The sequence below is a fragment of the Cydia strobilella genome, chromosome 5 (genome assembly GCF_947568885.1).
Source record: "Cydia strobilella chromosome 5, ilCydStro3.1, whole genome shotgun sequence".
Lineage (NCBI taxonomy): Eukaryota > Metazoa > Arthropoda > Insecta > Lepidoptera > Tortricidae > Cydia > Cydia strobilella.
Genome location: NC_086045.1, coordinates 17,285,209 through 17,305,997, shown reverse-complemented (window position 1 = coordinate 17,305,997; position 20,789 = coordinate 17,285,209). Strand labels below are relative to the sequence as shown.

Here is a 20,789-nt window from a genome sequence, read left to right as displayed (position 1 = left end):
CGTAATGGAATGGACATTTTGGGACATCTTTTTTTAATGGCAGGATGGAGAATGCTGTCGATTCTGAGTAGAATGAGCCCAAGCGTGTCCAAATTTGAAAGAATCAGGTTTTCAATATTTATTTTAGAAAACGCCCACCTACCTATATCTAGTTGCTTATAGGTATCATTTCTCCTAGTTTTCCACTTTTCATAAAAGAAAAGAACTTTACTGATATAATCGTTTTGAAAGATGCATTCTACATAAATAACTTGAAACTGAACGCGTTTGTAATTACATTAGTATTTTCAGTAGCACTGTACCTTCTGGTACATTCCTTGAATAATAACATTTTGGTTATAAATACATAGCGTGGATAATAAGTCAAATTTTACCAATACAGTAGAGTAATAATTTAAATCACGTTATCTATTTACTCAGAAAATCTAAATTTGAACTGTTACATAACTCATACAACGTTATATTACTTTTATATATACGTATTACATACATGTCACCGTCATTCAACGTAATAAAAACCGGCCAAGTGCGAGTTGGACTCGCGCACGAAGGGTTCCGTACCATTACGGAAAAAAACAGCAAAAAAATCACGTTTGTTGTTTGGGAGCCCCATTTAAATATTTATATTATTCTGTTTTTAGTATTTGTTGTTATAGCGGCAACAGAAATACATCATCTGTGAAAATTTCAACTGTCTAGCTATCACGGTTCATGAGATACAGCCTGGTGTCAGACAGACGGACAGACGGACAGCGGGGTCTTAGTAATAGGGTCCCATTTTTACCCTTAGGGTACGGAACCCTAATGATAGAGGTAGTAGACCTTCCAAGAAATGACTTACTTGCATATAATTAGTTACCTACTTTCTAAGACTAACTACTGCCTAAGTACTCCTACCTATCCTAATTTTTTAGTAGAAATATTGTAGCTGTCACTTATTCTTCTCAGTCGAATTTGAAGGCACTCTTAACATTTATCATCGTTTACCCTTGCGGTAAATGATATAATCAATGGACCACAGCACCACGCAGATCAAGCAACAGAAACTCATCGCGAAGAAACAGTAGCTGTAGCTACCCGTTGCTTCATATATTACACCTGAAAAAGAAAGTTTATATTTTTAAGGAAGTCTCATTACAAGAGTATTTGACAATAAAAAATATTAATGGTATCAATCAGTCGATCAGGTTTGTTTTGAGGATCCATTGTCTTAAAGCAATACAACAGTCACAGATGAGGGTTAAAGTCTGGACGGTACCCGCACTTTACTGACGAAATGCTTCTAACAAAATGACAATACATCGTGACGTCACCATGTAACGTCGCTATTGCTTAGAAGCCGTTTCGATGTATGGAAAACAATAAAATTGCGATTTTGTCGGTAAAATATTGCGTTTGTATTTTGTTGCCGTACAATTTTTTTTTATAAAATGTAAGGAATCGTATGGTACCATTTTTTTCCTATTTGAAAGAAAAAAAAATATCCCATATATATTTTAAGTAACCAATTTATTGTGATAAATTGCTCATTTTCTATCTATTTATCTAGATTTAGTTATAACATTCAACATGTGTCAATAACCCTATTGCAAGTATTTGAAGTATTACGTACTTTAGATAGTTCGCCCGCAGGAAATAGAACATAGACCAGGGTACAGCTGTGCGCTTATAGGTAATAGCATTCAACGAGAAAATGCTTCCATAATTATTACAATTTCGTATCTGACACGTAAACATTTAGTTTAAAAATGTTTAATAATTACTACAATAAAAAAACCGACGTCACGATTTTCTTCTGCGTAACGCGTAACCCAATAATTCTGACCTCACACCTTAGTCTAATGATACACATATCAATTTGCATTCATTGGGTGTTTGGGTATTCATTATTTTAGAACGTGTTCCAAATATAGTTACCTACATGTTACCAGAAAAATGCTCGCAATCGTTTGTATTTAGTAGGGGAAGTAAGTGCAGTAGATAAATATAGCTACACTTTTATCTCAAGAAATGCCGTTTGCACGATCGTTCCTTGGATAATACTAAGCTCATCTAATGTACTAGCCGCGAGATTAACTCTTGGCTACCCCCCAAAAAGGGAAGGGAGAGGCGACTCCGGCAGTCCATTTTGCGCTCTGTTTCTACCTACCTGTGCTACCACTCAGGTCAAGTTTGATATCATTTTAGCTTGAATTAAGGACGAGGAATTTATTTATAAAATAATAGCTTTACCTTTTCATACAAATAATGTTGTTCTCTCACTATTTTGGCCTTCATATTTTTACGAATTAGACCTGGGGAGCAGACCCTTTCACCCCCCCCCCCTTTTTGGGGGGTATGCACGGTACGATATCGTGGCTACCGGGCCAAATCAGTTTTGTTTGACCTAAGGAACAATCGTGCCAAGCGGCATCGCCTGAGACAAAAGTGCATACTCAAGGCGCTTACTTACCCTACTATAGTGGCTAGCCAAAAATTAATCTCGTTCACTCACTAGATATGAAATAGTAAAGATATGTGACATTTCACGGCAAAAGTTACCTTATGGCGACTGGCACTTATTGCGGCGCTATGCGACGTAATCGCCATCCAATATTCATTGGAGCGGCGTTATTGATAGCGTAAGCTCCAACCGCCATAAGGTTCAACTGCCAACCGCTCCAACCGCCTTGACCCGTGGGATGTCACATATCTTTACTATTTCATATCTAGTGAATCTCTAGTTCATTTCCCAAATCGCGCCGTAGGGCTTTAGATCAGCTAAGTATGAGTCAAGGTACAATCGACCCAAGCGGCGTCGCCTGAGACAAAAGTGAATACTGCTCCATACATTGCTTGCAGTTACTTCCCGTAGTATGTTCGTATTTTTTGGGGAGGTTTATTTACCGATTAAAGGATCCGCCATAAGCATGAGCACGCCGGAGAAGATGATGTGCAGACCAAGTGCGGCGGGGAAGCGGTCCGGGGGCGCGGCGGTGGCCAGCACCAGCGGGAACAGCACCTGCACGGAGCAGCGCACCACGCCCGACGCCACCGTCACGCTGAACACCCACCACAGATCGTTACCGCTCACCAACGCTGGAACCAATATAAACTTCAAATAGCTGATTTTGAGAGACCCCACACTAGCGTCTCCCAAGCGTCGTCGTCTAGTCAACTCTATGGCTGCTCGACGCAACGTTGGTGCAACTGATGCGCAGCGACGCCATTTTCCATAGCGCTGACTAGACGCCGACGCTCAAAAGACGCTAGTATGGGGTGGCCCTTTAACCGATTAATACACTAGCTTATGCCCGCGACTTCGTCTGCGTGGAATTAATTATTTGGGTCCCTAAATTTTTAAACAAATCTGCTTTTTATCACACCCTTCTTCTCACCCCCAAAAGGGATGACTAATTAGTTAAAAATGCGAACATTCTTTATTTGTAATGAAAGGTCTTATCCCCTCCCTCCCTCCCTTCCCCTTCCCCTTTTTTAAGAAAGTATTTTCTTTTATTTATTTATGTTGTATCTTCACTTCACTTACAATTCCACCTCCAAGTTGGAGAAGTTGAAGAAGTTGTAGAAGTTGAAGTTCAAGAAGTTAAAGAAGTTGGAAACGTTGAAGTAGTTGAAGTTGAAGAGCAGACACTCTCACACACACACACACTCACATAACCGCGAGCATTCCTAATGTCTAGTTATTATTTTTACAATGTCATGTTATTTCTTTATGTTATAAGTTTCCATTTTGTAATTTAACTTGTTATTATTATGAAATAAAACTATGAAAACGGATTATATCGCGTATATTGAATTTATAATACATCCCGACGTTTCGAACCCTTTACAGCGTTCGTGGTCAACGGGTGACTGAGGAAAAATTACAAAGTGCAAAAATACCCACATACTAAAATAATGAACAATCATAGACTACAAACTTTAAGGCTGGTTGTACATGCAAAATCGGTTCATAAGGCTAGTTATACACTACAATTATTTTCAAGTAAAGATATATATATACGCGATAAAAACTACGCCGGCTCCAACCCTACACCACGGACCCGAGAAGATTTAATTCCCTCCTAAATTGTAGGAGGGTATCCCAATATGGGACCGGCAACAAACTCGGCGCCATATTGGGATACCCTAAATAAAATAGGTACAGATGTAGTGCACAATCCTTCACCATCGTATTTTCTCAGAAACCTTCTTTTCTCATGTTTGAAATAGCATGACACGTTCGTACGTTTCCGTGAAAATACGATGGTAAGGGATTACGTACTAGATCTGTGTTTATTGGATTAAATTTTCCTCATAATGTAACAATCGACAGAGTAATTTATGAAGTGTAATATCAGTATATTTTTCCTCAGTGAACTAACTTGATTAAACAATAGACGATAATTCTTTATAGGAATAATTGGATAACGACTAGTTTAAATTCTTGCGTTTTCATTGTCAGAATGGTCTATTATAATTGTGAAATGTTTTTTTTTTTGCAACCAATATAGGTACGTAGCTAGTTAAGGCAATTCATGTTCAGGTTCAACACGGTTAATTAAACCCTTCTACCAATAATAGATTTTAGCATCGGTTTTAGGGCTGATGAATTGAGATTGTGCTAGTTTCTGCATCCTAGACCTATTCTATTAATTGAACCTATTAATCATCCAATGACTTTGGATTGTTGTAATGTAACATTCAATGCGCAGACTTATATGTACAGTATTTTAATAGCTCGTTTTAAATTAGTATTTTAAGCGTGTTTTTATATCCCCGATACTAAAATGACAGTTCCAATGGCCAATTTACTACTCAATCATTCTGCTTTTGTAGATAAAATTTTTGTAGATACTAATATTTTTCACATAGTTGGGTACGGTAACAGCTGTCATGTCCATACAATTTATAACCTTAAGACCCAAAATTGGGACTTCCGGTTCGAGTGCCATCTTGATAGTTAGCCTCGTGATTAATTCCTTTGTTTTTTGCTCATCAATATTGTTTAAAGTGTAATATCGATAGCTATTACTATACAGTAAACTAATGTGGTAGTGTGCAGTGAATGGAGGATTAATCTTGAAACGCGTTTAACCACCATTTTGGAGTCAACAGCCGGTAGTCCACGTGCTACTTGTAAAGTCCAGGAATCGCTTTACAAGAGCTAATTAAATCACCGTACAATGTCTTGTACTAACCGTATAATTTTAGTCGTATTTAAAGCTCCTAATACCTTGATACTGGCGAAATAGTCCCACTGGACTGAAGCCATAATTTTAAAAGAATGAAGGAATGAATGACCCCAAATTGTATTGACTGTCACCGTGCCCAAGCTGTGTGAAAAACAAGAGTTCGGTTGGACAAATTCAGGCAAACGAACTGTCATTTTCGTATGGTATGGGACATAAAAAACAAGGATTATGAAAAAACATTGGGCACTCAACTTACCGATTCGCAGTAATATTGTTATACAAGTGCCACCAAAAAACAACTTTCTGCTGTCTACAGCAACGAAGAACGTGATTACGGCAAGAAGGAACCTTGCTAGTAAATCAGCTATAGCGCCCGCCATCACGCATGTTGCTACTTCCATCTGAAATAAATATCATATAATTATTATAAGTTAGTTACGTACGCGAGGGAATGCTGCCAGCATCTTTGACACAATGCCGCGGGGGTCTTACTTAGATGTATTTTAATTTAGATTAGTTTTTTTTTATTATAAGTAGTTTATATATGTATGTATAGTTTGAAGTTTATATATATATATATTCTAACTAATCTTATATATGCGAAAGTATGTCTGTCTGTTTCCTCTTCACGCTTAAGCCGTTGAACCGCTTTAGATGATATTTGACATGTTTGTCCAGGGTATGGCCTTAAACTACGTCCAAAAGAGAGGTAGGGGCACTGCGAATGTCATATCTCGTTGTGTGATAGGGCACAGCACAGCGGATGTCATTCCAGATCTAGAGCAGACCCCAACTGGGGAAGGACCATCACCTTACAAAAAACCGCAGCCAAATAACACTAGACCCTACTCATAGTGTTATTTATGTTCCTGCCGGTTGGTAGGAAGACTAGGAAGGTTGCCAGAGCTCAACGAAGGTGCGGGGTGTTAGGGTCCGCAACGCGCATGTAACACCTCTGGAATTACAGGCGTCCATAGGCTACGGTGACCGCTTACCATCAGGCGGCCCGTATGCTTGTTTGCTACTGACGTAGTATTAAAAATAAATGTTTGAGTTTAGTTTTTATTACGGAAAAAAAACATTCTGATACTTATCATTTCAAGATAAACGAGACAGATTGATAAGAAGCAGAGCACGGCAGCAATAATGATATACGAGGGGCGGCTGATAAGTTCTAAGCCTATGGTATTTCGAGGTCGTATATGCGTTTATGGTACTGGCCACTAGAAAGGCCATTTAAAAACGAATTATTAAAAACAAAATCATGTCATATTTGTTTGAATTTTTCTTGAGATATTCAACGACAAAGTTCACCATGTCTGAATTATCAACAAATATTACGAAAATTGAGCACCGTGCTGTAATTAAGTTCCTTACAAAAAGTGCTAAATCACCGCAATGTATTTTTGAAGAAATGGCTAGTATTTATGGTGCCTCTGGACCTTCTTATGCTACGGTCAAAAAGTGGAGTCGCTTATTTAAACTGGGTAGGGAGTCGATTGAAGACGATCCCCGTTCAGGGAGGCCAATATCGGTGGTGACTGAAGAAAATGTAAGAAAAGTCAGAAAATTGGTATTAGAAGACCGGAGAGTTAAGGTTTGGCAAATAGCTGATACTGTAGGCATTAGTAAAGAACGGGTTGGAGAGATTTTACATGAACATTTGAACATGACTAAGGTCAGCGCTCGCTGGGTACCAAAAATGCTGACGGCGTTCGATAAAGAACGTCGTGTTGAAACTTCCCAGGCATTTTTAGATCTGTGCGGAGATGGCATAGATGAAGTTTGCTCAAGAATAGTAACTGTTGATGAAACATGGATCAGGCAGTATGATCCGGAGTGTAAATCTGAATCCATGCAGTGGATTGAAAAGGGTGAAAGACCACCGAAGAAGTTTAAAGTGCAAAAATCGGCTTCTAAGTTAATGGCCACTGTGTGGCCAATGGGGACTGTGATGGCATTCTCTTAATAGATTATTTGGCCAAAGGTGCTACAATAAATGCACTTTATTATGCCAATCTATTGAGACAGATGCGAAAAGCGATAGTTGAGAAAAGGAGAGGCAAATTAAGGAAAGGCATTTTGTTTTTGCAAGACAATGCACCCGTTCACACCGCCCGGGTTGCGAGGCAGGCTCTGAAGGAAATTGGCTTCGATGAAATCGACCACCCACCCTACAGTCCAGACCTAGCCCCTAGCGATTATTTTCTGTTCAGCAATTTAAAAAGAGATTTACGGGGAAAGCGATTTGGCAGTGATGAAGAGATGAAAGAGGCCGTACAGGAGCATTTTGAAGGCCAATCTAAAGAATATTTTTTTAACGGCCTAAAAGCATTGTATAAAAAATGTAAAAAATGCATTGAATTAGAGGGAGATTATATTGAAAAATAAACATAAATTATTTTTTATATATCGTTTTTTTCTACCCTGGGCTTAGGACTTATCAGCCGCCCCTCGTAAGTATCTTCGCTAAAATAAAAACACGTACCTTGCTGAATCCATAAGAAAAGAGTAGCATAGGTTCCATAGCCAGGTAAGTTACATCCGAGACGAATGCGAATGCCAAGCCCAATAACGTACTCACAAAACGAGGATCTTTTAATAAATCTACTTCGACGTTTTCGCAGATCATTTTACTGTAAATTAACAATAATAAAAATTTCAGACAAATTATTTTCCACTTAATTAAAATGTATACAAAACATATATTAGGGATGTGAAGTCTCAATATGCAATTATGCATGGAAGTTGCAGAGGACTTACGGGCCAATTCGAGTTTTAGTTATGCGATCTGATTCCGATACGATACTGATCTAAAACTCGAATAGGCCCGTAAATTTTTATTACTGAATTGAAAATCTTAATCGTTCTAATTTACCCCGCGAGCTTATCTCAATTACTATTACACGGTATCAAGTAAAAAGTACTTATTGGGACCGTGCACGACGACAGCGCCACACAGCGGTTGCAACTATGTACTTATTAGCCCGTATTTTGTTACAACTAGCCTAGGGCCTAGGGGTTCATGGCGTTAGCCGCGATAGCTAAAGACGCCGGTTCGAATCCGGCCTTCACCACTGGAGCGCTTCGTCACTTTTTCTTAAATATATGACATCTATTACAGTTTAAAAAAAACTTGTAACAAATTAAATCACTTTTCATTTTGTATAAGTGGCCATGTCGCTCAGACGCCGCTAGTTTCCGATATATAATCGAAAAACTGAACCCGCGAAACAAGGGATCACTCAAGTAAATACGAAGTTGCATTTCTCATCATAAGTAGTTTCAGAAGATGAATTAGTATGATGGACCAAGTATTATATGGAACATTTTCTTCGAAACAATATTTTATGAAATTTATGTTTGTGAAGCAAGGGATCACTCAAGTAAATAAGAAGTTGCATTTCTCATCACAAGTAGTTTCAGAAGATGCGAACAGGTTATATATTAGTGTTTTATAGAAGTCTTAATTACTTATAAATATTTTGTTATATTTATTCACTTCCGTTAATTATATGAAACATTTTCTTCGAAACAAACTTTTATGAAATTTCTGTCTGCGAAACAAGGGATCACTCAAATAAATACGAAGTTGCATTTCTCATCATAAGTAGTTTCAGAAGATGCGAACAGGTTATTAGTGCTTTTTAGGAGTCTTAATTACTTATAAATATTTCGTTATATTTATTCACTTCCGTTTAAGGTATCATCATGACGCGCGCGCGAGAATTAACATACCTAATAAAATTCAATAAAATAATTAATACTTACATTATACTTTTCTGTATTGACTCATGACGCTTTGGTAGCTTCTCCTTTTCTTCACTGTCATCTGCTGGCAACATTTTTACAATCGCCTCGTCACTTTCATAATTTATTTTGGAAACATTAAGGACATCGCACTTTGACTTAAGCTCTGGAAGTGTTAAATGACATCACAAATGACGGTTAAATGACAGGTAAGGTAACACGGTAACAGTAACACAATAGATTTGATATGTTAGTCTAAAGTTACATGTAGGTACCATTGAGTTGTTATTATTATAAAGAAGTCATACCAAACAATGAAATTGTCGCAATCGCAACCTGCACCACGCGACCAAAACGTCGTAAGCGCCGTAAAATTCATGGAGCATACGCGTTTAGGTCGCGAGATTCACGCTCCGCTTCTATGGTTTATTGTCAAACAACAACAAATCATGGCGCAAAATACTGGTTATCTGTGCCGGTTCTAGTAATAATGTCTAATTGATTTTGAATTCGTCAAATCAACAATAGTATATTGGGTAAATGAGAGGGGTAAGCTTGAGTTTGTAAACGAGGTCTATAATTGTGTATCAAGTGTGATGAAATAGTACATTTCGATGCTAGTGCGGAAAGTATGTCAGTACTACACAAGTACCGAGCACAAGTAAGAGAGTACTCGCCTACGGCTCGTGGCAAGACTCGGGACGAGTGAAGAATGACATATCCGCACGTGTATCGAACGACGTTTTTTAATACAGTTGCGAAAAAATAAGAAAAGCAACAAGTATTAAGGAATGGAATTCGAAACTTTTTATATTATTAATTCTGTGACATCATTGACATTGACATTATGAAGAGGTGTTTTTCTAGCTTTTATTCGACTAGAATAGATTTTGTTATTATTATTGCCCCACTTAAATGAAAGTTTTTTTTTCAAATGCATGTTCTATAAGACAGAAACAAATTGTAAATATTAAAACATTGTACTATTATTACCTAAATATCGTTATTTACGATTATTTGTGTATCGTATATTTATAAAAACAATATCGAATGTTGCCTTTGGAAACTTAAAACATTCTTGCAGTAAGAAAATACGCCTCTTCTTTGACAGGCGTTCCGTTCCATTCAGACAACTTATTAAGAACGGTTTTTCAACATTAAAAAATAAACGTGTAATACTTATAATGATGAAGAGGTAAGTAATAAAATATGAAATATGCATATTTTTCGTATTCTTAGATTAACAGTAGGTTTTTATGTTAATTACGACGTTTAAAGGAAGGAAACTAATATAAACACTCATCAATAAGTAGTCATGAATTGGAACAAGTATAAATTTAAAAAAATTGGAAAAATAAAAAGCACTAGTTCGCGAAAACCAAGTTTCCGCACGCTAAACAGCCACGAAGCTTGAATATACATATATGTACTGATGAAATCCGTACAGTATTTGTAGTAGTAGTAGTAGTAATCACTTTATTGTACACAACACAGGTTTACAAAAATAAATAAAATTAAATAATTTTATAATTTGTAAATGATTATAGTACCATATCTACTACTACCACTACTGTCGGATCTACAGCTCAGGGTGGCTCAGGTAAAAAAGCACATCAAATATGTTATGTAGGTATTTAATAGCAATCAGTCAGATATTTATAATATATTTCTCTTATTAATTATATTATCTTATCTTTTTGGAAGAATTTGATATTTTCTGAAAGAGCTACGTATTTGTATTATTTGATGTACATATATATTTTTAAATCAAATTTCTATAAAGAAAAGTACCTGCTGTATGTAATTGCATGAATTCTAAATATAGTAGGCAGGTAGTATAAATTGTATTTTTTTCTTATTTACTTGTTATGTCGTAATTGAAAAGATATGTCCCGTCGAGTTTCTTGCCGGTCCCATATTGAGACCCCCTCCTCCAATTGAGGAGGATTTCAATCTTCTTGAGGCAGAGGTGTAGGGTTAGGTTAGTGCCGGTGTAGCTTATTCGACGTTCATAAGCGCATTGTAATATATGCCTACTTGAATAATGAACTATCTTTATCTTTGTCTTTACCTTCTACCAAATTTATCGAGCTATAAGGCACTTTTTATTACGGAACATACCTGTTATGCTAGCCTCTGGGTTTTTAATCATGTGCCACTGAACTGGGTGCATGACTAGCATGGCGAAGACTAGATGCAAATCCAGGGCCATGATGAGCGCCAGAGTCCACTGGAGCCCGTACTCTGCCAGCAGGTACGTGACCAGTATGGGAAACGTAATGGAGGCTATGCTGCTCATGGTCTGGTTAGCGCTCATCATGGCAGTCCGTCTTTTAGTGAAATAACAGTTAAATGCTGTGAAGCTTACGGGTATCATCATGCCGAATCCGGCTCCTGAAAGTGTTAACAAACTTTATACATGTTTTATGTCGAAATTAAACTATCGTGAGACATATTCCAACATATTTAGATCAGTACGGTTTCACCCACTATTATTTTTAGTCGCTTTTGGCGACATGTTTCGGATTCATCGGGAATCCTACCACACGCACGACGTACAGCCACTGCGGACAATCGTGCCTGAGGAAGGATTCCCGATGAATCCGAAACATGTCGCCAGAAGCGACTAAAAATAATAGTGAGTGAAACCGTACTGATCTAAATATGTTTTATGTCTGTCTGTTATCGTCTGTTTAGACGTTAACTTTGTTTAATATAAAATATTTTCATTAAAATCCTTACCATTAATTTTGCAATAACTTTACGTCATCGCATACGAGTAAATCGCATCTACGTTAAATGACTGCCAAGATAGGGAGGCCCATTCAGATAGTAATTTATTGTTATCAATTTGTAATAAAAAATGATCATATCCGTAACAAGAAATTGATATCTGAATTGGCCTCACGAACTTAATTATTTCAGTTAAAAAAATCTAGTTGTGATTTTTTAGTAATAAAAAAAATATATCGTTTATGTCAGGCTTTTAGCCCATAATACAAACACATGACGACACAAAATAATAATAAAATAATAATAAAAACAAAATTAAAAAGAAGAATGTCAACAATGATTACTAAAATATAACAACTAAGTATATACCCTACGTCATTTAGCCCAGTTATGGGACACTGGTGCATGCAATGACAACCAGTGTCCCATAAATGGACCGTCAAGCCTGTCGGCGACGACTGCCAGCAGGGCGCTGCCGCTGGCACGCACGCGCCGCGCTGCTGAGGTTGCTCTCTTGCGCATGGTGGCGTAAAAACAATCCACACGCGCGCGTAATGATATTCTAAGCAAACGTACACATATGCCGGGGTGCTATACATAACGCGACTCGCGGTGCATCTCTTGCAGATAAATAAATCGTTGACAAATATGATATAGAATATTTATCATTTGTTTTACACGCTGTGTTATCCATATACGAAGACCGTACACGGCGTATCATGCTTCGGATAACATGTCTGAACGAATTTTCGTGGAGTATAATTGAATTAGATATATTATATAATTTCCTTGCTATAAATTACCTCTAATAACCCCGAACGTGAAAACAAGCTGATAGGTGCGCTGTACGAAAACAGTCAAGACATCTCCCAGAACGAAGAGCCCAGCTCCAATCAAGCCCACTTGTCTGAAGGAATACCTCTTTAGAGCTATGCCACTCAGGAATCCTGAAAATAACCATTACTTTACTCCGTAATTTCCTCAAATTTAAATCCTACTTATATGAACTTTGTACTATAGTTGTAAGTAATATTAATAAATAAATATCCTCGATGCGATTTTTTAATGAAGGAAGGTTAGGTTGGTGTGTATCATAATGCGTCTTGTTATAAGAAAAGGTTAGACATATGTTTTTTAGGGTTTCGTACCCGTGGTATGCGAACGGGAATCCTATTAACCCTCCACTGTCCATCTGTCTGGCTGTCTGTCAACGAGCTCTATTTAAAGAACCATTAATATTTAAATTTTCACATAGTGTGTACGTGAGTAACTCTTATAATACTAATTAACAATTAAAAGGGAAGCCAAACAAGTAATGTGGCTTTTTTATGTTTGTTCTATCACTATAACGGTTAAACATATAAACCTCAAGTTTGGTGGTTAATTAAAAAAGTACTAATAACCACAACCAGTAAAAATATATAAATAAAAACGTTATAAAGACTTGTACGTAGGTGCAGAACCCTCGAAGCACAAGTCCAAATCGCACATGGCCGGTTTTTCAACGGGATTTTACCTGACTAATACTAACATATCTAATAGAGATGTGATTCTAACCTAAATACGTTTTAAGTATCTAATTAGAAAAAAAAACCGCGGATAGTTAAAATTTACTGAATTGATTACCTCTTCCTTTCCCATTCTCATTGTCAATCAATAAAGGATGACTCACGCTCACGTTAGACCGGGACGGGGCCGGGCCGGAGCTTCCAGCGCTTTATTTTGTATGGAAAGCACCACGTGATCACCGATCAGCCGTCATAAGAAATGACATGTCGGACGCCTCGGCCCGGGCCCGGCCCGGTCTAGCGTGAGTCATCCTTAAATCATGCACACGATCAATTAATGAAAATGTCTCACGCGCATCGTCATGAGAATAAAGATCTATTAAATCTTGCAGCATCGGTCCTTTTGCCCCATCAGCGCCGATCAACCGATTTGTAGTAAATAGGTCGCTCACAGTAATTGAGGTCAGTAACTTGATCCTCATAGACATTCGAGCTTGTCAAGATTTAGGCCAAGAAAGTACGGCCGAAAGAAATTTCGTTAATTAATTGCGGGTCAAAAGGCGACCAAATAAAATTGTTCAATTCCAATCAATTTATTTAAAACACCAGCTTCATATCTATTTACGTTGTCAATTAATTAAGTATTAAGGTTCCGTAAAATAGTTCTACTTTGCTCCAATACTTGCTCCAAATTAAGTAAATTTTAAATATTTTATAAACTACCTTGTCTAGCCATAAATTATGTTACAAAGTTAATTGTCTAGAGACTATAATTTTAAAGTGATTTAATAAAATGTTATATACCTAATATTAATGGGACTAATAAAAAAAACCGGCCAATTGCGAGTCGGACTCCCGTTCCACGGGTTCCGTACATTAGACCATTTTTAAGCATGTATTTTTTATGTGAAACGTGAGTCTTTAAAAACCCGTAGGTAGGGTCGGATCAAAAACTAAGTAATTAAGTCCGACTCACGCTTGACTGCACATTTCTAATAGGCTTTCCTGTCATCTATAGGTAAAGAACTAATTTGTGTATTTTTTCTAAAATTTGAGACCCAGTAATTTTGGTGATAAAGGGGGGAAAGGAATTTTTTTGGCTATTTTTTTAAATAACTTCTAAACTATTTACTTTAAAATTAAAAAAATTATATGTATTTGAGATTCTCAAAATGAGCTCTTTTATTTTATATGTAACACGATATAGTTTGCGGAACTTTATTTTTTAATTTTCCCATTTACCCCCAAAACCCCCTGTTCACATGGGGGATGTTGAAAATTCATTTGTTTATGTTACATTTTCGTCTTTGAGTTACAAACTTACATATGTGTACCAAATTTCAACTTAATTGGTCCAGTAGTTTTGGAGAAAATGGGCTGTGACAGACGGACAGACAAACAGACGCACGAATGATCCTATAAGGGTTCCGTTTTTTTCCTTTTGAGGTACGGAACCCTAAAAAGAACGAATAAAAAATGCCTAATAATTATTCCATGTTGCCAGCCCTCACCTTGCTTGATACATGCCTTTTAAGGAGCAAGAGAAGAGGACCTAACGCACCATTTTTGCGGAAATATCACATTCCTGTTCTGAAAAAAATATTTAGGTGACCAATTTAAAGGCCCAGATAAAAGTGTCACTAAGCCCAATTTTTGCGAAAAATTTATCCATTTTAGTGAATATTGACGTGCACGAGTGTAACTAAATACCGTAATAGCCGCTTTAATTTAAACTATTTGCAACACCGTATTCCATGATAAAAGATTGTCATTTTGTTAAAGCTCATACCTAAAAGACGCCACTCCTGCTTCCCAAACCTGATCATGGATTAATTTACCAAGGTTATGAAAAATTAAAATAGTTATTTGTCATACAAGGGTGCAAAGTTGTATTTCACCCGCGAGTGTGGAATCGAAACACGAGCAAGCGAAAGGATTCTATAGTTGAACCACGAGCGAAGCGAGTGGTTCTAAAACAGAATCCTGAGCGTAGCGTTTCAACACACGAGAAGTAAAATACATTTGCACCCGTGTGTAACACAAAACTTTTCCCCTCACTATAGCGAGGAAAGTGCAACATCCACAGGCGTTAGATTATCTTCATCACTGGAATTACTCATTTTTTTACGATAATACGATATTATAACAGAAAACTCTGGAAGTTGTGTATTATTACGTGTCGGAGTCGGTGAGAAAATTTTTGTTAACAATGTTGACATTTCTGACGAAGCGTTTTGAAATTGCATCGACTCAACTTGTGCGTTCAGAATTACATTCAACATCATTTAAAAAAACAAATGTTTCTTATGGAATTTAAGGTTTATGACTTAAAAACATTAAATAAAGCTAAATTTGGTATGTTTTATTAAATTCTCAAACCATTTATTTATGATAATTAATATCGAACGAACCATTATTATGAGCGTTTTACGTTTTGTTATCTGTCAAAAGCTACTTAAACACGCTCCATCTAAGGTCAAATTACTTTTCCCACTAGTGAATAAAATGCGTTTTTCCCCGCTTGTTTTAAAGGATAAAAGACGGCTTTCCGAGCTAGTGAGGGGAAAATGATTTATTCATTTTAAATGATAATTAAATTACATTGTCTCACCTGGTGCCTCTTTTTTAAGTACGAGATTACTTGTGTTTAGAGAACACCGCTCTTCCACATGTTGTAGCTTAGAGTAAAAGTCATGTATCTTGGAGAACAAGGCCTGCTCTACGCGATACATAAAAAATAGTTTGTTACAGAATATTTTTAAAGCTATGTGGTCAAAATTCCTTTATTTTTGAGGAACTTCGCTGCTTCATTAAAAAGCACGTAAATACGCAAGATGACAAAATCTAATAATCATTATGATTTTTAAGTTCGTCATTAGTTTGTCTATTTGATATATAAAATTTGTTTCAATAACTTTTAATCTATAGGTGATATGTGTAATTTAGGTTGATAACGGAATTTATGGCTAGACTAGGTATTTATTGTTAAATATATTCAAATGATGTATGGCTCGAGATAGTTTAAATTCAAATATTCAAATGAATTGATATTAAGTATAACATCGTATCTAACAATAACATATATTTATCGGTAATTCAACATTTACGCAATATATACAAAATGTTAATTAGATCCCCTACACTGAATGTAAACAAAGCTAATATACGCAGAGAGGCTTAACCTCTCTGCGTGTAGCTACTCACTACTCATTTTTTTGCGAACATCCTGACCGGTTTGGCCAACATAAATCCAAATCCGAATAAAGCGGATTGCATCAACCTATTTTGCAGTGCCCGCAACCTTAAACTGCGCTTTGCATAATGACTAGGCAATGTCGCTGGGTATAAATAGATATTTACAGTGATTTTCAATGAACTTACCTTTTTACTAATTACGTGATAAATATACCTAATTTTAACAGTAATAGGCGCATTCTAATTTTATTAACAGGTTATGAATTAGATCAGATCCATATCTAATCCAGATCTAATTGATAACCTGTTATTAAAATAAGAATACGCCTGTAACATTCAAAAAATATTTTATACCTGATATCGACAGAGCTCCATTATACACTCCAATCACTAGAGGAAGGCCACTTGCACTGCCTTGCTCGATGAAAAAATTGTGAAATATAATACCAAACGCGTTCGATGATCCAAAACCTAACATCTGAAACAAAACGAATTGTTATTGATTACTAACGAAGTCCAAGGCTTTGCTCCGTGATTGTTAGTGCTAGAAAGCTGCAATTTGGCATGGATGTATAAATCAATAAATCCAACAGTCGTACATTAAAATCTAAAACAATTTTTTTAGGGTACCTACGTAAAGTGGGGGTGTAAGTTTATTTTTGCTTTAACCCTACAGCAAATAGGGTATCGTTGGATAGGTATTTCAAAACCAATAAGTCTTCAACAAACATTTTTTGATAAAGTGAATATCGTAGAAATAGAGCATAAGACAAACAGACTTTAAGTAAAAACTGTAACGAACATGATCAGTTTAGTCGTTTTTGAATTATCGCAAAAAGTCTCCCCTTCATGTAAAAAGACGTACCTCAGCCATAGTTTAACTTTAAATTACGACATTAAAATGGATGCTTAAAGTTATTTGACATTATTCATGTAAATAAAGTAAAATGTAAGATATGAAATGCTTATTTTACTGATTCAATTGTTATTTATTTAATATTTAATTTCTCTAAAACAGTTTCATTGGCTGAATGAGTAATGCCGTTGAATCTTGGCAGTTTTAGAATGAAAAAGTAAAAAAAAAGTAAGAGACGATCCCGCTGATTTTCATACTTTAATTAACAAATCATTTTAAAATTACTGCAGTTTCCTAAAATATGTATTTTTTTTTTTGGAAATTTTAGCCCATTTTCTTAAATACCTTCCAAATTTTTCATCCTAAAAATATAGTTCATTGTGAAGAACATTTAGGAACACAAAATGCTTGTCAAAGTACTCACTAAAACCAAAAATACATACATACTACTCAAAAGAAAATTGGAAAAGGGACCACTAAGAATTTTGATCATTACAAGAAAACTAATTGCATGTTTATTGAAATATGTGAAACAATTGAATACTTATTTAATTTTTATAACAACAACCAATGCCTTGTTTTACTGTTAAAAAAAATACATGATGTTTTGTGAAATAGGTTATGAATTTGCTATTTTATTCCCAAACCACCAAAATATCGGGTGCCCACGAATTTTTTTAAAATGAATATTGAAAAGTACTAAAGATTTACTCATTTACACATTACAATAAAATATAGGCCTTACCACTTCCACTTTTTATTAAAATTCAAGTTGAAACGGGTAAGATATTAAGGACATCAAAATTAATTTTAAAAGTTCCAAAAAAAAATTATCCGCGGCCACAAGATTTTTGCGGAGGTCAGAAATGATAGTTAACGATCTAGCCTATCTGACATCTAAATTTGGCAAACGGAGTACCAAATAAAATACCTTGTTTTCACGTTGTGCCTTTCACGTAACGTTCAAATCACTTAGTGGCCCCTATTTTCTTTTGAGCAGTATATAAACTGTATAATGTCTAAACTTAAATCGTTCCCCAAATTTGACAGCTCAAGAAGTTGACGACCGGTCAAGCGTCCCATTCGAGGTAGCTTGCCGCCTGAGGGGTTATCGTGCGAAGCCGTACAGCGCCATATTTAAGTTGTAAAATTCGAAGCACGAATAGGTGTGTTTATTTATTTATTTTACACATCTAATATGTAAAATCAATTAATCTTTGCTAACACATATTTTTAATGCATAGGGAAAATGCTACATGTAAGTACCATAAAAATTTACGAATCTGTAAATTGGCGTAGGAACAATCTATTAATTTTAGGTATTCAATATATATTTTAACGGTTCTTATCTGAATCAATGAATTTAAAAAAAAACTGACAGAAAAAACATTAAAGAATACAAGAAATGAAAGCTGCAGATGTAGGTAGTGCATAATTGTTTTCCATCATATTTTTTCGAAAACGTTCGTATTTGTCATGCTACTTCAGTCAACCTCAGTACTTTTTGTACCAAGACTGACTGAAATAGAAAGACACGTTAGTACGTTTTCGTGAAAATACGAAAGAAAATAAATTATGAACTACATTTGTAATATTCTGTAACATTCAAATTATTTTTAACCAAAAACGCATTAGGTATGAACATTGTACCTACCTAAGTATATTTCCTGGCTATATTTTTATTGTCCTAAAATCGTAAATGCTTTCTTAGTTAACACTAAAATGAAGTGGGCCATTTTATTTTTACACTAATTTCCGCGAGTAAATAAATGCTGTTTGCAAATACTTACAAAAGTAAATCCTACGCCGAGACATACAACGTAACCCCAGCCACCATCCGGTGGAACCATATCCCTCTTGCAGTTTTTCTTCCCATTCCCCTCGATATGCGCGAAAGCCTCATCCATGTTTATTTAACACGTAAACGCGTTCGATAATTTTGTACCGATCTAAGTTAATAGTGCAAATTTCGAATACTTCGCGTTTTAGCTGTACTTAAACATTATCAGCGGACTAGTCGATTTTTCCGAGGCAGCATTTTACGATGAGACTAGCACACGCACGTCCTCGCTTTGCTGTCACTGCCACCACATTAACTATTTTCGAAGGCACCGGTGTCGTGAATGGGACTAATTACATAGAGATTTACATTTCGTTGAAATTGTCTGAAAGCATTGTCTCAAATATAATACGGTCTTAACGTTAATACTTTAATTAATGGATTAACGGTCGTTTAATTAATCTTATGTAGACGCTTCGGGGACATTAAGTGTTTTGTAAATATAATGGTTTGTTTGTTTACAAGCTAGGTATATATACAATTACAGTTGAAAAACATGATTTGATCTTTTAGTTTAGTAATTATGTATCCTATATAGCATTTACTTATTGTAGTAATTACTCGTAGTATTAATCACTGTATCTACTAATGTGAAAATAGTTATCGATCGCTCTCGCAGACTTCCAAGATACAGGCTCAAGACATGTATACAACCTTATAAATTATTTGTATTTGTAATACGGAATATTACGCGAAACTGAGAAGGGGGCGCCACTAGCACTACCACAATCCGAGGGTCTATCGCGAAACAAGAAAATCGAAATTTCGTTATCTAACATCTCTGTCACTCTTGCATATTTGAGCGATAAAGAGGCAGCTAGCGAAATTTCGAATTCGCGTTTCCCGGTAGGTCCTCTGTAAACAAACCGCCTTGATGCATCAATGTCATATTTTATTATCTCTGAAAACTTGTCAAAACCCTTTTAAAGGTACAGTATGTATAAGTTTTACTAAAAAGGCTAGTGCTGCACTCTGGTGGCTGAACATTGCAGTAATATCCCCTATTCAAGGAGACGTAACATAGGCCAGGAAATGAATGTTCAAAAAAAGTTATAGAGGGAAATGCTTAGGACACAATTCTTGACTTCGTAACTTTGTTTGGACTAGTTAGGCGGTGAACATATCAAAAGTCCCCAGACGTAACCCTGGTGGCGGGGGGGAGAGCGGGGTTTGAAGGTTCCATTTTTCGGTTTTTCGATTATATCTCGTAAAAGTATGCGTCTGAGCGACCAGGCCACATTTAAAATGAAAGTGATTTAATTTGTTACAAGTTTTACTATATCAAGTTTTTCAATATCTTGTAGTTTTTGAGACATCCGCTCTTGAAGGTTTAGTGAAGTTAGGGCTCTCATTTTTATCTTGATTATCTACATCAGTGAAGCTGCTAGGCCGGGTTTGGTATCGTTTTTGTATAAATAAGGGGGTGCTGAATTCATTTATGGTATCAACATTGACACTATTACTAAGTAAAAATCATCTTTTTTTGAACACCTCCTAACGCTTAAACCGCTAAACCAATTTCATTGAAATTTGGTATAGAGATGGTTTGAGTTACATAGGATAGTTTTTATAACCAAAATCATCTTTTGAGGGTGTAAAAAGTGGAGTTGAAGGTTGTATCAAAAACCGCTGAACCGAATTAAATAATATTTGGGACGGTCTACATGTTTGATTTAGTTAAAAATTATACCAAACATGACTACAAACCTAAACTTAAACAGTATGAACCTCTT

General features: G+C 36.0%; 1 protein-coding gene across 1 annotated transcript; it reads right to left on the bottom strand.

Annotated features, from left to right (window-relative positions):
- Positions 1-899: 899 nt before the first annotated feature.
- LOC134741516 (monocarboxylate transporter 9-like) lies at positions 900-19,373 on the bottom strand. The gene is made up of 9 exons (XM_063674319.1): positions 19,007-19,373; positions 16,715-16,838; positions 12,461-12,604; positions 11,046-11,318; positions 8,946-9,090; positions 7,663-7,810; positions 5,431-5,575; positions 2,887-3,078; positions 900-1,098 (listed from the first exon to the last, which is right to left on the bottom strand). The coding sequence occupies exons 1-9, from the start codon at positions 19,121-19,123 to the stop codon at positions 977-979; spliced, it is 1,410 nt and encodes a 469-aa protein (XP_063530389.1). The 5' UTR covers positions 19,124-19,373; the 3' UTR covers positions 900-976.
- Positions 19,374-20,789: the final 1,416 nt, after the last annotated feature.